The sequence below is a fragment of the Eumetopias jubatus genome, unplaced genomic scaffold (genome assembly GCF_037043125.1).
Source record: "Eumetopias jubatus isolate StellerSeaLion01/CBP00866 unplaced genomic scaffold, mEumJub1_p1.0 scaffold_9, whole genome shotgun sequence".
Taxonomy (NCBI): Eukaryota; Metazoa; Chordata; class Mammalia; order Carnivora; family Otariidae; genus Eumetopias; species Eumetopias jubatus.
The window spans coordinates 40233853-40255457 of NW_028274815.1; the positions used below are offsets into that span (position 1 = coordinate 40233853).

At 51.3% G+C, this 21605-nt stretch overlaps 2 protein-coding genes across 2 annotated transcripts; both read right to left on the minus strand.

Annotated features, from left to right (window-relative positions):
- Positions 1-2482: 2482 nt before the first annotated feature.
- Positions 2483-9195, minus strand: VAMP5 (vesicle associated membrane protein 5). The gene is made up of 3 exons (XM_028122488.2): positions 9127-9195; positions 3399-3536; positions 2483-2929 (listed from the first exon to the last, which is right to left on the minus strand). Exons 1-3 carry the CDS (start codon positions 9127-9129, stop codon positions 2720-2722), a joined length of 351 nt encoding a protein of 116 aa, XP_027978289.1. The 5' UTR covers positions 9130-9195; the 3' UTR covers positions 2483-2719.
- A 2152-nt stretch (positions 9196-11347) lies between these two features.
- On the minus strand, positions 11348-14674 carry VAMP8 (vesicle associated membrane protein 8). Its single transcript, XM_028097272.2, has 3 exons — positions 14567-14674; positions 13104-13262; positions 11348-11787 (listed from the first exon to the last, which is right to left on the minus strand). Exons 1-3 carry the CDS (start codon positions 14567-14569, stop codon positions 11644-11646), a joined length of 306 nt encoding a protein of 101 aa, XP_027953073.1. The 5' UTR covers positions 14570-14674; the 3' UTR covers positions 11348-11643.
- Positions 14675-21605: the final 6931 nt, after the last annotated feature.

Sequence of the window (21605 nt, forward strand, 5' to 3'; positions counted from 1 at the left end):
CCCTCCAGAGAGCGAGGCGCTGGCGCAGGGGCTCACGGTACTGCCAACCTGGAATCACGGCGTTTCCCGCTGTTCTGCCCGGTCCCGGTACATTCGTTTGGAACAAGCACGGAAGTCCACACTGCCACTTGGAATCTGGCTTTACCGGGTCATTTCCACTTGGCCTGAGTAACTACTCTGCCGGGCACTTCTGCACCTGCTGCTAAGTGGTTCAGGAGTTGGCTCTTGATTCCCCTCTCACCCGCAAAACAAAAATTTCCTACTTACCTCTTCTGTGTTAGGCACAATAAGGGGTGGGACAGAACTCCCCCACCGAGGGAGGGAAGATCCCTGCTGGGGAATCTGGGGCCTTACCCTCACATGGGACTATGTATGTGACCTCCAGCCCCTTAAGCAGCCTCTCCCCGAGCTTCTGTGAAATCAGTGGCTTGAATTCAATAAGCGGTTTGCCTCCCTGGCTAGCCATGACTATCCTGGAGAGAGAACCAGGGGTTGCAGCTTTAGGGGAAAACAACCCTGCGTCAGAGACTTACCCTCAAAGAGTCTGATTTAACAGATTTAGGCCCCATAAGGAAGCTGTGTAGGCCAGGGGCTAATGGGTGGTACCCAGGCATCTCACAGACTTGGATTTAAATCTTAGCTCTGGTACTCACTGATCTAGGCCTAGGGGTGGTATTTTTAGAAGTTCTGCAGGTGATTCTAATGTGAGGCAGGGTTGAGAACTGCACTAAATGATTTGGATGATAGCTATCATTTATTTGGCATCTAGAACCATTTACATTGATGGATGTTTTACACACAATATAAGTAATCCTCACAATTGTTCTGGGAGTTATGTCCCTTTTTACATATGTAAAACCCAAGCCTCAGAAGTGGCTTGCCCAAATTCACATGGCCTTTAAGTGGTGTTGCTGACCAACTACAGGGCCAAGTGTTTTTCCCCATCTTTCCGAAAAGAAGATGGTAATGAGCCCCATGGAAGTAACAAGCTCTGTGAGAGGTAAAGCTCCACACAGGTCTCAGCTTTGTTGTTTCTCTGTCAGAAGCTCTCACTTTACCTAACAAGGAACTGCTTCTGTTGTTACACACTTTACTCTGAATTCCTCTTCCACCCACACTTGACTTTGAGGTGCAGTCAAGTAGCCCAGGCAGAGACTGCCCAGATCCCGCAGTCTTTCCTTCTTCCATGGCCTTTACCCAGTCATCTTTCCTGTGACCCTGAGGCCCTGCCAGCTTAGCCCTGTGTGGCCCTGGAGCTTTGAAAAGGCCAAATTCTTGCGTTCAGGGCAAACTCTAGGCTATCCTTTGTAATGATGCATTACCGGAGAAGCCCTTCCCATTTTCACTGCTATTGGCCTCATCTGTAATCAAGTGTAAAGTTTGAGGAAGAATGTAGGAGAGAAATTGAGGACAGAGTGTTCAGAGAGGGAAACGTCTATTAAAAAATGAGAGGCTTGGTGGGGGGCGGGGGGCGCCTGGGTGGCTCAGTTGGTTAATCAACTGCCTTTGGCTCAGGTCATGATCCCAGGGTCTTGGGATCGAGACCCACATCGGGCTCCCTGCTCCTCGGGGAGCCTGCTTCTCCCTCTCCCTCTGCCTGTCACTCCCCCTGCTTGTGCTCTCTCTGTGTGAAATAAATAAATAAAATCTTTTTTAAAAAAATGAATAAGAGGCTTGGGACCCCTGGGTGGCTCAGTTGTGGTTAAGCATCTGCCTTCAGTTCAGGTCATGATCCCAGGGTCCCGGGATTGAGTCCCTCATTGGGCTCCCTGCTCAGCGGGGAGCCTGCTTCTCCCTCTGCTTCTGTCCCCCACCCCCGCTTCTGCTTGCTCGCTCTCTCTTTTGCTCTCCCTCAAATAAATAAAAATTTTTTAAAAGATTTTGTTTTATTTATTTGAGAAAGAGAGAGCGAAAGAGAGAGCATGAGAGGGGGGAGGGTCAGAGGGAGAAGCAGACTCCCCGCTGAGCAGGGAGCCCGATGTGGGACTCGATCCCGGGGCTCCGGGACCATGACCTGAGCTGAGCTGAAGGCAGTTGCCCAACCAACTGAGCCACCCAGGTGCCCCTAAAATCTTTTTTTTTTTTTTTAAGTGAGAGCCTTGTGAGATAAAAAACCTTTGAGGCGCTTTCCTCTTCTGGAGTCCTATTCTGAGCATCCTCAAGACATCAGAAAAAGAATAGAGTTCATTCTGAGGGAAACAGGCTCAGAGGGCCCTGGTTGTGAAGGGTCTGGTTTGGGAGCCACTCTGTCTTTGCACCTGCACTCCAGAAGGCTATGTCTGGGTAGGGTTGGATCAAGTACAGAAGGAAGAGGAAAGAGGCCCCCTCCCAGGGGTGAAGTCCTTCTACCGACTTTTTAAGCAACCCCAAGAGTGGAGGCAGAGCAGGATGAACCAACATGGAGAGCTTCACACTCACACACACACACTCACACACACACACACTCACACACACACATACCAGCTTTTAACCAAACAGCAGCTTTTAACCAAACAGCAGCTTTTACTGAGCTCCAGGTGGGGCTGGCCTGGCAGTGGCCAGTGCAGCAGGCTGCCCGCAAGGGCCAGTCTGTGGCGTGATAGGAGATGCAAAGGTGCACGCATCAGGGTCGCTCTTCAGTGCTCAGTTGGGTGGCTCAGATGGGAGCAAACGCCAGGGTTCTCTGGAGACGAGGACCAGCCAGTGCGGCCACTCGGCCTCTCCTCCAGGCCTGGCTGGGTCAGTCCCCAGGCCCTGAGGCAACGCCCGCGTCCTGGGCCTGTGGGGCACTGCTGCCCCCACTGCTCTGTGGAAGAAAGATGGCCAGCAGCACAATCAGGAGGATGAGCAGGCCACCGCCCACCACCAGCCCCAAGTAGATCCGGCAACGCATGTTCTCCCAGCGCTTCTTCTGGGCCAGGGTCTTGGTTGTCTTACTGAAGGCTGAGCTCTGTGAACATCCCGACACAGGGTGGGAGTTAGTGGTTTCCCCGGAACCCCAGGGCCAGGTTCTCCCAACCCCCCACCGCCCCCGCCGCCCACAGCAAGGCCTAATCTGTATCTTCCCAGCCTCTCGGCTCCCCTTCTCCACATCGTCCACCCTGGGACCCTCCCAACCTGACTCCTGGTCTCAGACACTGTGTAGCCCTTGACTCGTACCCCTACAGGCTCACTTTCAGTTAACAATACCAGCCCTCAACCTTCAGGAAGGTCCACAGCTTCAAACCAAGGTCTTTTGACTTCATGAGGCCTACCTGGAGCTTATCTAGGCTATGCAAACCCATAGGCCCCACACTGGCCCTCAGGCAAGCCTCAGGCCCCACCAAGGGCCTGGAGACCCTGAGCACAGCCTGAGAACTCTCTCTGAGGACTCCCCCTGGCCTCTCCCACCCCCATCCCTGCCTCCCCAGGCCTCACACCATGTCCAGCAGTTGGTCTGAACGCTGCTCCAGTTCTGCCAGTTTCCCATCGCGCTCCAGGACCTTGTCGAAGTTGTTGAGCATGATTTCTGTCACTTCGTCCGCCTGCCGCTGGCACCGTTCCAACTCTGTCCCTGCCTGGGCACCAAGCCCAAGGTCAGAACTGCATGAGGCCCCCAGCCAGCCCTCATCTGATCCTGAGACCTAGCAGCCTCCTTGCCCCCACTGTGTGTGTTGGGAGGGGGGAGGGGGCGTGTATGGGGAGGGGGAATAGCATCTTTCATGTAAGGGTATGATATGTACAGAGTGAAGGACTGGTCTCCTGAGTGTGTGTGGCTTGCCTCTGATCTCACAGGTTCCTCTCTATGCCCACCAAGGCAGGTCCTAGGTCAGCCTTGGCTACAGCATCTCAGCTTCCTCTAAGATGCCCCTGGATGGAAACTTCCCAGGATCTCACCCCACCCCTGCCCCACAAAGCAGATACTTTCCTCACCTGCTCTAGGATGACCTCTACCCTGGGCTTTGGACCACCACGCATCATAACCTCTGCCTCACCCCACAGACACACACAGAGAAACAAACTGAAAACATCAGACCTCCTTCTGACTGGTCAGGCCAGTTCTGCCTCCTGACCCTACTCCCACATCAGTGCTCAAAATTGATTCCCTGTCTGCCTGGAAACCTCAGCCTCCTTGGCCTCTGGCCTCAGCCTTCCAGCTACCCAGGATCTTCCCTGGGGTCCAACTCACAGAGATGAGACCAACTCTTAGACCTCTCAGCTTTAGCAGCAACCACACCCGACAAAAGAACCCAGCTCATTTCAGAGGACTAAGAAGGGAGGCACAGGGTCCAAGCGTGGGAGGGGTGGGGAGTGCTGAGAGAACAGGGGAGAGGAAGAGAGCATGTGTCACAAGCAAGAAAGGGACTGGCCTTTAGACAGGCAACTGAGAGAGACCCAAGGCAGGAGGCCCCAGTAAGAGCTGGAAGTCCAGAAACAGGTCCAGGGATGAGTCAGGGAGCTGAATCCCAGCAGATTCACAAACCACAGCAGCTCCCTCCTCCCAGCCTAGTCCCCTGCAGCCCATCCCTGTTCTCATCTCCTCCCCACAGAGCACTGGCCAAGCTCCCTTTCCTGCCAGACCACATTGCCCATTGTCTGCAACAGACACTTTGGCACTTGACTGAATTCCACTTAAAACCGGAGAAAGGGGAAAGATCTGGTGGTCACAGAGGGCCACTCCTACTCAGGCAAGAATTCACATTCAGGATCCTTGCAGCTGCCTTGCACACAGCCTCCAGGCATTCCCTGTATATGAGTCCTATCTCCCCAACTGGACCACAAGCCCCAGAGGAAGGGACTACCTTTGTCTGCTCCCATCCCGGTGGCCCAGGGGGGCCAGCACAGTGCTGACCATTACAAGGACTCAGTGAGTGGGTCAATCACATTATAGCCTATCCAAAAGCAACTCTTATTTTCAAGGGATGTTATGCCAGTGTGTTTATCCAGCCCAGCAGGAGTTTCGAGGGGCAGGCATCTGAAACCTGAGTAGGTCAATATTTACCCATGAGCTAGAAAAGCAACCTGCTTGGAGAGGGGGCAGGCAAACCAGGCCAGAGGGGTGCACTCCCAGGCTGGGGAGCAGTGACTGGGGAACAAGGAGCAATAATGCAGAGAGCAGGGAGGCTGCGCTCATCTGTACATTTTCCTCAGTCAGCCATCATCAGCACTATTCTTACTACCATGGTAGTCAACAAACCCCCAGGGCCCATGTTCACACAATTCCAGGCATCCCCACCTTCATAATGGGCCAAGGCCAAAACCTGAGAATGGGCAAAGCTTCCAAATGACAATGGCAGCTAGAGGTTGGTGGGATGCTGAATGTTATTTTTTCCGCTATGAAAACCACAGCTGTTGTTCCCTGATGCTCCAACACGGGATGGCATTGGGTCACATTCTCCAGGAGACCTGGCTGTGCTTCTTGCTGCGAAGCCAGGTCTGTCCGGACCGAGGTGGGACCGGGCCAAAATGAACACATTCGCTCCAGGGAACAAAGAGGCCTCAGGCTTAACCCCCTGGCCCTCCTTGGCCCTCCCTGAACCAGAGGAAAAAGGAAACTACATGCACAGGTCTCTGCTGGCATGGGGAGAAATGAAGAACTATACAGGATGGGGATGGAGATAAGGGACCAGGAGACAGGGCCACGCTCCCTCCAGCAGTAGTGAACTCAGCATAGTGCCTGGCACACAGTAGACACGGGAAAAAACATTTCTGAATGAGTTGTGCCTGTTCCTAAGAAGCTCACTATAGGCTGGGGGAAAGAGACATACGTGACACTGTTAGGGAAGAGTGGAGGGTTGTGCTGTGAGGTGCCAACGCTGAGGGTTGGGGCCCCCCTCAGAGAGCGGATTCCCGGGGGGAGGAGCCCTTGCAGGATGGGGTGGAGATGGGGCATTCCACAGAGACAGACCAGGCCGAGGGTAAGGGCGGAGGGGCAGGGTGGGGCCAGAGAACACACAGAATGAAAGTCCAGAAGAGGACACTAACTTGGAGGGAAGACTGGAACAAGACCTAGTGTAGACTTCTGAGCCAAGGGGGACAGCGGAGGGGGGCTTCAGAGTAATTTCTCTAGGGATGCCTGGGTGCCTGAGTCGGTGAAACCTCTGCGTTCGGCTCAGGTCATGATCCCAGGGTCCTGGGATGGAGCCCAGCATCTGGCTCCCTGAGCAGGGAGCCTGCTTCTCCCTCTCCCTCTGCTGCTCCCCCTGTTTGTGCTCTCTCTCTCTCTCTCTCTCTCTCTGTCAAATAAATAAAATAAATAAACTCTTAAAAAAAAAGAATTTCTCTATCCGTGGTAGACTAGTATGGCTGGCAGCAGAGAACCCTGGGCCGGAGGGTGCCACCAGCAAAGGTTTGAGGAGTTGCCAGGCTCGTGGGGAGCAGAGAGCAGAGAGATGGAGGGCGGCTGAGAGGGGTGCATTGCAGCCCTGCCCGGGGTCTGCAGGGCTGAGGGGGTGCGGTGGAGTGCAGAGCAGCCGCGTGGTTGGCAGACAGGGGGTGGCAGTTACACGGGAAATGTTCTCCACAGACCGTTACCCTCTGTACAGAATATCCCGCCTAAAACCCTCAAATAGCTCCGGTGTTTCCAGGCCACATACCCTTGGTTCCTCTGAAGACAAATCTCTCCCAACCTCCCTGTCCTAACTCTCCTGTCTCCCTTCTCTCCTGGCGAGTGCCAAACAAACCCTGTTGCAGCTGTCAACACTGTCCTAGTCACAGGACAGGGGGCAGCGAAGGGGTGTACCAGCTCCTTCCTAGGTCAGCATTCACCCGAGCTCAGAGCTAAGGGCCAGGGCTCTGCACTGCAGCCCTGGGTTCCCTCAAATCTTGCCTTTGCCCCTCACCTACTACGAGACCTTTCCGACCCTCCACTTCCTCATCTGTAAAGTGGCAACAAGCATGTTAGCTAACGCATATGACCTGTTACAAAGTGCTTAGCACAATACCTGACACGTACTAAATGCTCAATAAATAATAGCTATTATTGTGGATGGAGCCAAAGTTTCCCTCGCTGATTTTTTTTTTTTAAGCAGTCAGATCTCAAGAACTGTTCAATACCTGTGGTCAGTAAAACCTCTTAAATAATTCTACAAAATACCCAGCCAAGCAAGCTCTTCCTTATTGCAAACGTGTGCACTTGTCTCTAACTTAAATACAGAACATCACCTGGGCCTTCAATAATCTGCATGGAGTTTACGTCCACCAGGTACTGCAGGCTGTTGAGAAGGTTCTACGTCTTGACGGGGAAAACAGCCACCATCCAATGGGCACACACTCTGAGCTAAGCACGGTGCTGCCTGCTGTTTGTTCACCTGATCTTATTTAATCCTCACAACAATCCATTGAAGGCATGCTATTATCCCAGTTTTATAAAAAACTGAGGCTCAGAGGGGTTGAATCATCTGTCCAAGGTCATACAGCCAGTAAGTAGCCGATCCGGGAGTGGAACCAGTGTAGACTCCAAGAATCACATTCTTAACCACGGTGCTAAAGTGAATGCAGGTAAAGGAGGGTCAAATCCTTTAGCTGGCTGGCCAAAGACTCCCCAGACTTTTTAATGCGGCCAAGTCAACTTGTGTGCTATATGAGGGAAGCCCGTGGCTCAAAACCCACATTCACCGGACAGTGCAGGAGAGAGGACCATCTATAGGATGAATGAATTCAAGCCCTTACCCATTCAGGTTTCATCTTTCCCATCACTATTTACTCCTGCTCTCTCCCCTATACCTGTCACCACATCTGGCACAGAGGAAATGCCCAAGAAATGCTTGTTGACTGAATGAATCAGAGACAGGACGAGGAAGAAAGACCAGGCAGGGAAATGGGTGGGAAAAAGAAAGGGAAAGAGCTGGGGCCAGAGAAAGGGGCAGGTGTGAAAGAAACAGAGGGATGGGGCTAGGAGCCGGGAGGGGAGAAAGATCAAGGTACCCCCCCAGGCTCTGATCCACTGTTGGCCTCAGATGAAACCCCATAAATTATCCTGGCCTCAGCCTTCACTTCAGGAGTTTCCTCTTCTCCCCAAGTGCTCAAGGCTGACTGGAAGCCCACCCCTAGCCCTGCCTGATCCCTTGCCCTGCATGCTGGGAAGTGGGCTCGGAGCTTTGTCCCATTCTTGGAGCCTCCCTCAGTTTCCTGGCGTGGCCTTAGAGCTCAGTGCAATCTTCCTGCCCCGCTTCCTCTTCCTGCCTCTGGTTCCCTAGAGATGCGGCCATCCAGGCATCACGACCCCCAGCCAGGCCACATCTGTCACACCTCTGCCAGTTTCTCCAGGGCAGAAGCTTAAAGCACCAAGCCTGCTTCCTGCCCAGCCTATCTTCCCAGGAGTCCAGGGGATGGAGGCAAGCTACTGGCACCACCTGTTTCTGACACCTTTGCCTTAGAGATGGCAAGTGGGGACACAGGCCAGAGTCTGCAGCTGGAGTGGGGGATGACTCACCTTAAGAATGTGTCCCTCGGTAGAGGTTAGGAGAGAGCCAGGACTGTGCCATAGTCTGATAACTTCAGGGGAACTTTTATGGTAAACATCTCCCTTTATCTTTCCGCAGGGAAAGGAGTGTGCCCTCCAATACCCTGCCAGGGCGCTGGTAAGGCCTCTACCACCCCATCTGCTCAGGTTTCCAACTCCCGGGCCACACTTGGCTTCTCACAGGTCCGGGAAGGGCTGAAGAGGTCATCACATTACCTACCACTCCTTAGGAGCAGGTTCTGGGTGCCAGGCAGGGCTCTGCCATTTTATCTCCCTTAACCTCGCAAGGACCCAGTAAGTCAGGTATTGCTGACCCCACTTCACAGATGCGAAGAAGATGGCTCAGGAAGGTTAAGTGACTGGCCCGGGGTCACAGAGCCAGTAAGTGCCCACCACCAGGATCTCAGCCGGGAGTCTGACTCCGAAGCCCGGGCTCGTAACCACTTGGCTCAGGGAAGGGGGAAGCCGGAGTCATGCACACTGCACACAGGCGATCAAACTTTCCCTTCCCAGCCTGCGCGCCCCCAGTGGAGGCTCTGGCCCCCATTCGGCTCCTGGCCGCGGCCACCTCGCGGTGGTGTTGGGGGGGGACCGGCCTGGGTCCCGGACGACACCCCCGCCCTCGGACTTCAGCCTCCCGCCGCGCACCCCCACATCGCCCTCTGCCCCCCGTCCGGCCGGCTCCGCCCCGCCCGGGCCCTCACCATAGCTGCTGCCGCCGCCTCGCCAGCTCGGGCTCTTCTGTCGCCCAGCGGCCGCGGTGCCAGATACCCGGGAGGAAGCGGAGGGGCGGGGCCGCGGCCGGCGGGGGCGGGGGCGGGGGGCGACGCAAAGCGAAAGCTGCCGGCACCCGGCCCAGCTTCGCACGGCTCCCCCAGCCTCCGGAACTGGGGGCCTCACGCCTGAGCAGCCTGGTGCTCTCGCGGCACGCTGGCCACACGTCGGGGGCCCAATCTGTGACCCGCGCACAGTGGAGTGGGCTCCGGAGCGGAGGTATCGCTCGTTCCACGAGCCTCTGTATCCGTGCCAACGCTGGGCACTGTGCTAGAGACGCCTCGAACAGCCAGCCGGGCCGGGTCTTTGCCACCTGGGTGAGTGCGTTCACCGGTAACCCAAACCCGACTCCCCGAAGAAAAGTTTTGGAACGAAAGAAACTATTCACAATCAACATTGTGAATGCACTACCTGCCGCTGAATTGTATATTTCGGAAAATGGTAGGGCGCCTGGGTGGCTCAGTTGGTTAAGCGACTGCCTTCGGCTCAGGGCATGATCCTGGAGTCCCTGGATCGAGTCCCGCATCGGGCTCCCTGGTCAGCAGGGAGTCTGCTTCTCCCTCTGACCCTATCCCCTCTCATGTGCTCTCTCTCTCTCATTCTCTCAAATAAATAAATAAAATCTTAAAAAAAAAAAAAAAGAAAATGGTACCACTGTCTGTTACAGTTGTATGTACACTTATACAATGTATGTTGTGTGAATTTCACCCCCATTCAAAAAGAAAACAGACCCCCAGGGAGAAGGTGCTAGTTCTGGCTGTTCTGTATTGCCCTCTTCACCACAAGGGCAGCTGCAGCCCTGCCCTCATATGACCCTGTTCCTCAGTGGGAGAGAGGATGGGCGAAGCCACCCCTCCAGAGCCTTCCTGAGCTGAATCTACCCATTCTCCCCCTCTCCTCTGCAGCGGAGTCTGAGACACCTGTTCTCCACCCCACCCCATGCCACCCCCACCATCTCAACTGTGGTCCCTCTTGGGGAAGGGGGTTGAGGGCTTCCCTCCTTGGGTTGAGCCTTCGTCAGTACAGCCCACATTCCCACCCTGGGCGATCTAGATCCCAAGGAAGAGGTTTCACCCCAGTACTGTGGACTCTGAGTCCAGGAATGACCTGAGGAGAGAAGATGGCCACAGTCTGATATAGGAGGACATAGGAGGACAAAGTCTGCCCTGAGGGCTTTTCTGTGCCTTTTTTTTTTTTCCTCCCTGGTTTTCAGAGTATGATTCCAGAACCTGACTTGCCAGGAGGAGTCCCAAATCCTGTCTCCCAACCCTATCCCTTCTATACAGGTTGTTTTCAATACTGGAAAGCGCAGAGGAGAAACAGGGACAGAGACGGCAAGAATCCTTTCCCCAAACCAAGACAGGAAAGAGTGACAATGAGGTGGAACCTGGTGGAGAAGAGAGAAGCCCAAAGACAAAGAGGCCCATTGTACGTGGAGGGGAAGGAGGGCCATAGGCCCTGTCCTGTGACACTGACTGGGCCCAGCCACGAGCCATGAGGAGAGATGTTCGCCCCCTCAGCTGAGACCCGGAGGCCCTGCTAAGTCCCAAAAGGGCAGGGGCAGACAAAAGACAAATAGAACTTTGCAGAACCAGGGGCACCCGGCTGGCTCAGTCGGAAGAACATGTGACTCTTAATTTCAGGGTCGTGTGTTCAAGCCCCATGTTGGGTGTAGAGATTACGTAAATTTAAAAATTAAAAAGAAATAAATAAAAAGAACTTTGCAGAACCAAAAAGAAGGAAAAGTGGCCCAGTTCCTCCAACCCCTCACTCTTGACTACAACAGGGCCACAGAAGAGAGATGGAAAGAGGCCCTTGCCTGTCTCGGCTAACACTTCCAGCAGAAAAGTAATAAATGGACATGGCAAGACCCCAGGGGGACACACTTAGGAGTCTTGCATACCACCCTAAAACGGTTTATTTTTCCACATGCCAAGAGCCTCAGAAAATTCTGGTTCCTAAGACCTGTGACAAAGAATGAGAAATAGAGAAGGATGGGGAGACCCCACCTTTCTTCTCCAAACTTACACTCTCTACCCCTCCAACCATGGGGCCTCAAATAGGAGAATCTCAGCCAGAGGGTGTCCCCAGGGAGAAAAGAAATAGAAGAGCCAAAGGCAAAATGGAAGGGAAGAAATTACCTCACATGTGTAGGGATACTGAAAGGTCTTTATTGCCCACCGGCCACCATCAGTTTCCCAGCCCCAGGCTGGGCCTTCTGGGGTCTCTCCAACCAGCTCTGAGGGCCCATGAAACATAGCCACAGTCCAGCTCTCTCCTTCCAGGGGTCCAAGGTGCCTCAGGCAGACAGTGTGGCAGAGGGGCCTCAGAGTGAGGGGCGGGAGGACACAGCAGCACTCCCTGCAGGCAATGACGGGAGAGAGGGCCCTTCTTGGCACCCACTATGGAGGGGTGCCCAGAAGAGGAGGACGGGGGCGAGGGGCTCCCTAGGTTGGGATGGCATGGGTGGCAAAGAGCACAATGAAGAGGATGATGATAAAAACAACCACGCAGATGAGGACAATCATCTTCACGTTCTTCCACCAGAACTTTCGGGCCACCTTCTGCGATGTGGTCTTGAAGTGCTCCGACTGTTGGGGACAAGGCAGAGTGAACCAGTGCCTCCTCCCACCGGAACCAGAGGACAAACAGAGGCCCACATGCTATCCATCTAAATATTTAAGTGAGCAGTTGAAGGAACAGACTGTTACACAAAAAAACTGTGCTGTCCTTCTACCTTGACAGATACACCTTCATGACACTCTGATGGGCCAGGCTCAAATTTAGAATTCTTGGGCTCCCGTTGGCCCCCTGCCTCCCCTCTTCTCTTCTTACCCCTGCACCATCACGCACATCGAGGGGCCTTTTACATATGCTCACACCCAGGGATGCGACACTGTCTGCACAATCCGCCCTTGGGAGGGCGCACACTGGGGCCGAGCAGCGCAAGCTCCAGGTGGCCGCATCTCCCTGGGTCCACAACTCCTTGCCCCATGGGGACCGCTGAAGCTGGAGGACAGGCCAGGGCAGCAGGGAGGCTGGAGGTGAGAGAAACTGCTACTCTTCCTCCGCAACTCGAGTTGCAGAAATTACATTTCCCAGGGCCGTGCTCCCCAGCCTAGGCTGTGGAAAGAAACACTAAGTCCCGGGGAGACTATACCCAAGATGACGCCTAGGACTCAGAAAGCCGCAGCATCTCTCCCTGTGGACATGGAACCTTAGCCTCCAACCTTTGTTGGACTATTCTGTTAGAGTTACTCCCTCCCTGAGCAGCTGGCTTCAGCCCCTGGCTGGAGGGAGGGAGAGAGAGAGAGAGAGAGAGAGGAATGAGGTCTAGCAAGATGTGTGGGAGATATTATTCTAGCCTTCAGCTAGCAGAGGACCCCTGGATCAAAGAATTTCACAGCTCTTCCCAGCTTCTTTTTAAAGCAGACTCAGCAAAACTCTAACAGTTTTCCGCCCCCCTGCCTAGTAACTCCTAGAGAATGCCAAAGGCCCTAGGAGGATTTTCCAGAGCCAATATTTTTGTCCTTGGGAGGTCAGGTCCAAATGATTGTCAAGGGCAGCCTTCAAAGGGAAAAATCAGTTTCATGGGAGAGAAGCCTAAGAATTCGAGGGCTAACTGGGCCATCTTAGCTGTCTCAGAAAATGCCTCCAAGAGTCAGCCCCACCCATCTTCCTCCTTCCCCCGCCAGTCCTTGGAGCCATTCCCTGGACCCCAGTACCAGTATCAGTGGAGTAGAGCAGAATCGAACTGGGGACTTGCTTGTCAATTTCCAAAACAAGTGAAAAGACAGACTTCCCTCCTATTCATTTTGCCCCCAACAACACCAGCCCCCCCAAAACCCAACAATCCTCCCTCCCTCTCTTCCTCTACCCACCCCCAACCGTGGGCTCCCCATCTCACTGTGGCTTCCAGATCCTCTGTCTTGTTGCAGAGATGTTCCAAGTTTTCTCCTCGGGCCAGGATCCGCTCCACATTCTGGGTCATAATATTCTTGACGCCCTCCACCTCACTCTGCAGGTTCCGCACATGGTCATGTCCCCCACCTCCACTGGCCTCCTCCTGGGCGGCAACACAGGGGTTAATTAGGCCAAGTGGTGGAGGAACTGAGACTCAGTCTCAGAGGCCAGGGGAGGGGAAGGCCTGGGATGGACTTTAGCTTTTTTTAATGCCTCAACTGTTTACAAAGAGAATGTTTTCATGTATTACTCATGTAATCAAAAACAAATGCATTTGGAAGCCCCAGAAGGTGAGTGCTGATGCTAGACAGACTAGATCAAGTTTCTTGTCAGGTTCTCTGGAGCCCCTGACGAGGAAAAGAAACACAGCCCTAAATCCCACTCCAGGGTGGCTTTGCTCCTCCACTGGGGTCAGAGGACTGCTAAGCTGGCATCTCAGGATGGAGAAGCCCACCACTATTTACCAGGGTACTCTTTAAAAATATCTGTGCTGAAAAAAAATAATAAATAAATAAATATCTGTGCTGGCACAAGCCCCTCTCACTGCAACACAGCAAGCAGCTGGAGAGTAACAGCAACCAGGCTCCAAGGCCCCCACCAGGACCTCCCCCACCAGGGAGGACCCTTGCGCCATGAACTTCTGCTTTCACCACCACATAGCACCATGTGCAGGCACCAGGCCACCCCTGCCTGCTTAAGCAGATATTAAATAAAAACAGCAGCCTGGGTGTTGGGGGAAATGGAGGGCAAATACCCCCTGGCTGATGATAAGGTTTTTGAACGGGGAGGGAAAAACCACTCTTAGGCTCCTCCCTCCCCGACCCACCCGACCTCCGAAACAGGCCGGGTAGCGTGGGTCCAAACTAGACGGACTATCCACAGAGAACCAACTTCTGGTTCTTTTAGAAACCCTTAGCTTGCTTCCTCATGTTTAGAGAGAGGGGGCCGCCGGTTCCTTAGACTCGGCAGGGAGACAGATTCTTGGAGTTTCTATATAGGGATAAAGTGAAAGGCAGCCGCGGGGCTGGAATGTGCCCCCGAGAACTTCGGAGGTGCTGCCCAGGGGTGTCACAACACCCGGCGGCTGGCGGGCTGGAGGAGGAAATGCAGGGCCTCTCAGCAACTCCCCGCCTGGAATTCGGATCACCCCCCCCGCCGCGCCCCTCACCGAAACCCTGCTCCGGGGCGGCACGGAGGTCAGGGGTGGGAGGGAGTAGGCCAGGAGCAGGAATACCCGTCCAGGCAGCTCGGAGCTTTACGCAGCCAAGTTGTCAAAGAAGAGCAGCCACAGTCAGCCCTGGCCCCGCGCTCTGACTTTGCCACCAGCTCCCCCGATCCCCCCACCCCCACCCCAGCCCACTCTGGCTCGTCTTTGAATCAGCCCCTTTCTGGTCGCAGCTCGCTCACCATGTCTCCCAGCGGCTCGGGCCTGTCAGCGACGGGACTCGCCTAGTCTGGTTCCTCCCGGGCGGCCCTCGCTTCACTTCCTGCTTGCTCCGACTTTCAGCCTGCCCCCGCCCGCCTCGCATCCCGAGCCGCTCCAGCCTCACCTCGAGCAGGTTCCCCCAGGTAGGCGGGCACCCTCCCTCGCCCTCCCAGTCTCCTCCCAAACAAACCAGGTCGGGCTTAAAGCCACAGGGCTCCCGGCACCAAAGATCTTCGAACTCGTCAGGAACAAGACGAAAAAGCTCTAGCAGCCCTCCTAAGTTTCCTGAGGCTGGACCTCCTGATATAGAAAGGGAGGCTGTCTCCTTTTTCTTTTCTTTCTTTCCTTTCTTTTTTTTTTTTTTTTTTTCCCCATGTCCTGAATATCTGATCTCAAATCTTAGAGACTGAAGTCAACTCTAAGTACTCCACCAGGGGTAGTTCACATGGAAACAGAACACAGATACGAAAATTTCTTGCTGGCAACCCCTGTTCCCATGTTCGTGGGTGGGCAGAAAGTATTAAAATCCCCAAAGGCTGGGGGCGCCTGGGTGGCTCAGTTGGTTAAGCGACTGCCTTCGGCTCAGGTCATGATCCTGGAGTCCCAGGATCGAGTCCCACATCGGACTCCCTGCTCGGCAGGGAGTCTGCTTCTCCCTATGACCCTCTTCCTCTCATGCTCTCTATCTCTCATTCTCTCTCTCTCTAAAAAAATAAAATAAAATAAAATCCCCAAAGGCTGGACTGCTGTAATCCGGGGCTATGGTGTCAGAAAGTTCAGGGTGACTAGCTCTATGACCCTGAATGAACCTCTTCACTCTCTGGGGTTTGCAGGTGCTAACGCTGACCTCAGAGGATGGTGGGGAGGTGTAAAAGGATAGCACCTGCAGCGTGCCTGGCACAGTGTCCCGGAGGAAGGCCTGTCCACTGTTGGAACCAGGAAATGCCGGCCTACCAGTCCCTTCTTTCCTTCCAGAGTTCAATAGTCCCTTCAGGAGCCACCATGAGGGGTTGGTGAGCCCCGTGAGAAATGGTCAGAGGCCTGCCCTATGGACCGAGAAGGGCCCCAGGGCAAAGGATTTTTCCACCACCTGGCTCCAGGCCACAGAAAATCTAGTCTTCCCAGATGGTATTTATCAAGACAGAAGAATAACAGGGCCATGCAAAAGGGAACAAACATTCCTGTCCCAACCCTGAAGTATCAGTGTCAGTTCTAAGAGGGAAACGTCAGCTTCTCTAACACATACTTTTTTAAAAGGAATTAACAAATTTTGGACCTCTGTTTTGATATGTTTTATTCTACTTTATAATGAAATCTTATCTTCAATTGGATAAGATTATTATATTTTGCAAGCCTGAAATTTGGTGGACAGTACCAGCCTGCTTTCCCAGACAATGCGGCTGCCCCACTTCTCACCATCCTTAGAGGGGGGTCAGAATCCTTGATCTGTCCTTGTGCTGTCCAGTACAGTAGCCACTGACCACATGTGGCTGGTGAGCACTTGAACTGTGGCTAGTCTGAATTGAGAAGTGATGGAAGAGTACACACCATATTTCTTTTTTTTTCTTAAGATTTATTTATTGGATGGGGCGCCTGGGTCGCTCAGATGGTTAAGCGTCTGCCTTCGGCTCAGGTCATGATCCCAGGGTCGCGGGATCAAGTCCCGCATCAGGCTCCCTGCTCCTTGGGAGCCTGCTTCTCCCTCTGCCTCTCTCTCTCTCTCTGTGTGTCTTTCATGAATAAATAAATGAAATCTTAAAAAAAAATTTATTTACTGGAGAGAGCGAGAGAGAGAGAGCACGCGCATGCACGCACATGGGGGGGCAGAGGGAGAGGGAGAGAGAATCTCAAGCAGGCTCCCCTCTGAGTGTGGCGCCCTACACCAGGGCTCAATCTCATGACCCTGAGATCATGATCTGAGCTGAAATCAAGAGTGGGATGCTCAACTGACTGAGCCACCCAGGCGCCCCAAGTATTTCAAGGACTTACTATGCAAAAAATAATGTAAATATCTCTTCAGTAATTTTACATACTGATGACATGCTGAAATAATGTTGTAGGTATATTGAGTTAAATTTTAAAAGTTAAATTTCACCTGTTTCTTTTCTTTTAATTTGGCCAGTAGGAAATTTAAAATTACAAATGTGCTTCAAATTATATTTCTATTAGACACACTGTTCTATACCTTAATAATCGTGTGACCTTGGACAGGCTGATGTGACATCTCTAAACCTCATTTACCTCGCTGTCTGTGCCTGGTACCGAAAGAGCCCTCAGTACGTGGTGGCTATGATGATTACTGTTATTAAGAATTCCAGATGCTAAGTGCAGTGGTGGGTAGGGAAACATGAAAGGTGCCAAGAAACAAAGGGCCAGAGTAGGATGGCTGAGGAGAACAGAAAGACATGGAGGAGGATTTCCCGGGTGGAAATCAGGTTGTTGAGGAGTTACTGGGGTCTAGTATGCCACTGCCAGCCTGGGACATACATTGGTGTCCCTGCGGGAGCTGACCCTTCGCCTAAACCCAGCACCCATTAGGGAGATTCTCCAGCACCCACAGTTGGAACTGCAACCTGTTCACCCTCCTCTTCACCGTGCAGAATCCCTGCAGGCTTGGCCTCACCTGTATACATATCACAATGCTTCCCTTTGTCAAGAGACCACCTTGCTAGCACCCTCACAAGACGAGCCATTCAGTAAGGCACCAAACAATGCACAATGAACAGAAATGGTAATATGGCAGGGTGGGGGGGTGGGAAGGGGGGCTGGCTGGCTCAATCAGAAGAGCATGCTGACTCTTGATCTTGGGGTCGTGAGTTCAAGCCACATTGGGCCTACAGCTTACTTTAAAAAGAAAGGAAAGAGAAAGAAAGAAAGGAAAGAAAGAAAGAAAGAAAGAAAGAAAGAAAGAAAGAAAGAAAGAAAGAAAGAAAGAAAGAAAGAAAGAAAGAAAGAAAAGAAATGGTACTATGGGCAAGGTGCAAGATCAAGGAAGGCTCTATGGAGAAATGGAGTATCAGTCACTTTGCAAAGAAAAATGCTAGGTGGTAGGCACTGTAGCCAAAGAAGGAATCATGGTGTGATGAAGAATGTTCTCAGTCCCTCTGTGACCAAAAGGTTTGGGTATCAGCTCTACTACTCCCTGGCTGTGTAGTCTTGGGCAAGCCACTTCCCTCTAGGAGCTCCAGTTTCCTCATCTGCAAAATGGGAAGAAGAATTAAAGCTGCTTTGCAGGGTTATTATTGGGATTAAGTAATCCGGATATATATTTCTGTATTTCTGCTAAAGCACTTTGCAAATAAAAAAGGAGATTAATAGAGAAAATAGAATGAGAAAATAGTGAAAGAGGAATATTAACAGCCTGCAAAGCAACCAGGGAAACTTTGGGGGTGCACTGACATCTATCTCAACCTTATTTATGGCCCAAGTGGCAGTTTACTCCTGTACCTCTCTGGGAAAGGGCTGGAAAACAAGGAAAAGGCACATTCAGGAGGTACAACTGGAATTGCTCCCTAAAGGATCAGAAAGCTCTCACCACTGCCAAGGCCTCGTCTCCAAACCCTTTGTAGACTATTACACTGCTAGCCACCCCATCTGTGACAGTCACCCCCCATCACTCCCAATGTCTCTTTCCCTTTCTGACTGTGCTTTCAGAGCCAGAAGTTTCCACCTGTGGCCATTGTCCCTTCAGACACTGCACTCTCCTGGAGCAATAGTCCTCTATGAGGCGAGGCTGATTTTGCTCTCCAAGGGACATGTGACAACATATGGAGGCATTTTTGGTTGTCACAACCAAAATGTTGCCATTTGCACTCATGATAAAAGCAACTGTGGGTAATAAAACTGTTGGCAACTTAGCAGGAATGAGACAATGGCACCAAATTGTAGTAGTAGTCCTTGTATTCCACCTGGCTGCACACTTGCATTTTCAAAATATGCGATTTTCAACATCCCTAATGAAGCAGTACAAATTACTAATTTTATTAATTCTTTTTTTAAAAGATTTTATTTATTTGACAGAGAGAGAGACAGCCAGAGAGGGAGCACAAGCAGGGGGAGCGGGAGAGGGAGAAGCAGGCTTCCTGCCGAACAGGAAGCCCGATGCAGGGCTCGATGCCAGGACCCTGGGATCATGACCTGAGCCGAAGGCAGATGCTTACTGACAGAGCCACCCAGGCACCCCACTAATTTTATTAATTCTTGACACTGGAGTACACACCCTTAACTATTTTGTGGGAAGAAATGGGAAATACACACACTACACTTTGCATACCCAAGTATGATGAATGTCTTACAGCTGTTCTGAGAAAAAGCACTTGTGTAGTTAAACTGTGAGCTGAAGTAATGTTTTAAAATTAACAGAATTTATTTTTTTGGAGTGGTACAGACAGTTCCCTCACACCTCTCAGCACTCTCCCATTTTTCTCCCATTATTAACAGCTTGCACTAGTATGGTATATTTGCTTTACAACTGATGAGCTAAGATGGATACGTTATTATTAACAAAGTCCATAGTTTACATTAGGGCTCACATCCATGGGTTTTGACAAATATATAATCATATGTACGCACCATGACACCATTACAGTACCATACAGAATAGTTTCATGTCTCTAATAGTTTCATCCACTTATTCATCCCTTCCCCCTTCCCCCCAGTTCCTGGCAACCACTGATCTTTTGCCTTAAAACCACAGTTTTGCTTTTTCCAGGATATCAGTTTGAATCATACAGTATGTAACCTTTCTAGATTGGTTTCTTTCACTTAAGGATAGGAATTTAAGGTTCCCTCACATCCTTTTGTGGCTTGATAGCTCATTCATTTTATCACTGAATACTCCACTGTATGGATGTGCCAGTTTGTTTGGCCATTCACCTACTGAAAGACATCTTGGCTGCCTCCAAGTTTGGGCAATTATGAATAGTGCTGCTATACATTTGTGTGGGCATAATTTTTCAACTATTTGGGTAAATACCAAGAAGCACAATTGCTGGATCATATGGTAAAAGCATGTTTATTTTTTTTTTTAAAGATTTTATTTATTTATTTGAGAGAGAGAGAGAGAATGAGAGATAGAAAGCACGAGAGGGAAGAGAGTCAGAGGGAGAAGCAGACTCCCTGCTGAGCAGGAAGCCCGATGTGGGACTCGATCCCGGGACTCCAGGATCATGACCTGAGCCGAAGGCAGTCGCTTAACCAACTGAGCCACCCAGGCGCCCGCATGTTTAGTTTTGTAAGAAACTGTCAAACTGTTTTCCAAAGTGGGTATACCATTTTGCATTCCTACCAGCAATGAAGTAGAGTTCCTGTTGCTCCGATCTTCACCAGCATTTGTTGTTGGTGGTGCTTTGGATTTCAACCACTCTAATAGTTATCTCATTGTTTTAATTTGCAATTTCCTAATAAATGTTGAGTATCTTTTTTTCTTTCTTTTTTAAAAATTAAACATCATTTTACTTGTGGATATTGGACAAACTATGGTTATTTAAACTGGCACATTTGGCAGGTTTTGTTTTTTTTTCAAAAATCAAAGACGTGTGGCTGTTCCTTGAAGGGAAACAATAGACAGTATTTGTTGCCAATGAATAAATTTGAACTTTCAAATGAAAATTAGAATTTTGGAAAACTTGTATCCGCCAGTGTGAGCTGGGCAGCTCTCCAACATTTAACAGACTCTGCATTTAGAAGAGCAGCATAACTCAGTGAACCAATGTTTTCCAAAGCCTACATGTATGATTTTGTAAAAGTTCCATTCAAAGCGCAAGATATACCAAAAATTTTAATGTGACAGAGCATAAAGTTCATTGATATGGTTTCAGATTCTACATCTGACTAACCTTTAAAAAACTACCACTTTTAAGTTTAGGGGTGGTATCAAAGAAGGATACCCACAATTATCTAAAAACGTTATTAAAATGTTTTTCCTTTTTCCAACTAAGTATCTGTGAGGCCAGATTTCCTTCACATACTTCAACCAACACCAGATTACATGCAGAAGTAGACATGAGAATCCAGCTGTTTCCAATTAATCCAGACATTAGATTTGCATATAAAACAATACAGTACTACTTGTGCAATTTTTTGTGGAAAATAAACTTTTCCCATAAAAGTTATTTATGTAAACATGTTTTATTTGTAAACATGGTTAATTAGTTTTTTTAAGTGAATCAATATATAAAGATTTCTCAGTATAAATTTCCAACATGGTAAATGTGGAAAAATATAACCCACATAAATAAAAGTTCTTTAGGGTTCTCAATAATGTGTAGCAGTGTGAAAGTGTCCTGACACCAAGAAAATATGAGAACTGCTTTTCTAGGATGCCTTCCTATGATCCTGCTGGCCAATCCCAGGGCAGAAAATTAGATCTTGTAGTGCTGTTCAAGACTCACCTCTAGGAATCCTCCCTGATCGAGCACACTCTACGCGCTGCCCCTATTCTACATCCCCCTACAGTTGTGTCGTTCGGGTTTCCCCCGCTGATTTCAAACCTCTGGTTCTTGGCAGGTACTGGAAGAGAGAATAAAGGAACTCGCACCCTCTCCCTACGCCGGGACAGCCCTTCCAGGTGCGTCCTCAACTCTTGAGGTCAACCTCTTGGGGAAAGAGTCTGACATTTGCACCCACATTGCTCACGTCAAGGAGCACCGCAGGGACACTACAACCTGGAGAGACCTAATGGGGGCGGGGGGCGGGGCAGGGAAGTTGTCAAGACTCTGAGATTTCTTAGGGCTGAAAGCACCAGGGGCTTTGGGACGCTTCATAGCGAGACTGGTCTGGCGGCTGAAAACAAGCTCGTCTGGAGGTGTCCTCGCTCCTCCTCCGTCACCGGGTAAGGTGGGACCAACCCGAGCTCCCTCTCCCCCCAACTCCAAAGCTCCTAGTTCCGCCCTTTGCCGCTAAGCACGGAGCAGGCGCCGCCGGCGAGAGCCCTTCACGACAGTCCTAGCGCTTTCCGGCCGGCCGCGCGCGTGCTGATGTGTCGGGGAGGCGGGGCTTAGGGAAGTGATTCCTCCCGAC

Excerpts from the sequence above, each read along its gene's own strand:
- VAMP5 (XM_028122488.2), bottom strand. Across the intron at positions 2,930-3,398 it reads CAGACCAACTGCTGGACATG|AGCTCAGCCTTCAGTAAGAC; the intron begins GTGTGAGGCCTG and ends GGATGTTCACAG.
- VAMP8 (XM_028097272.2), bottom strand. Across the intron at positions 11,788-13,103 it reads CAGAGGATCTGGAAGCCACA|TCGGAGCACTTCAAGACCAC; the intron begins GTGAGATGGGGA and ends TGTCCCCAACAG.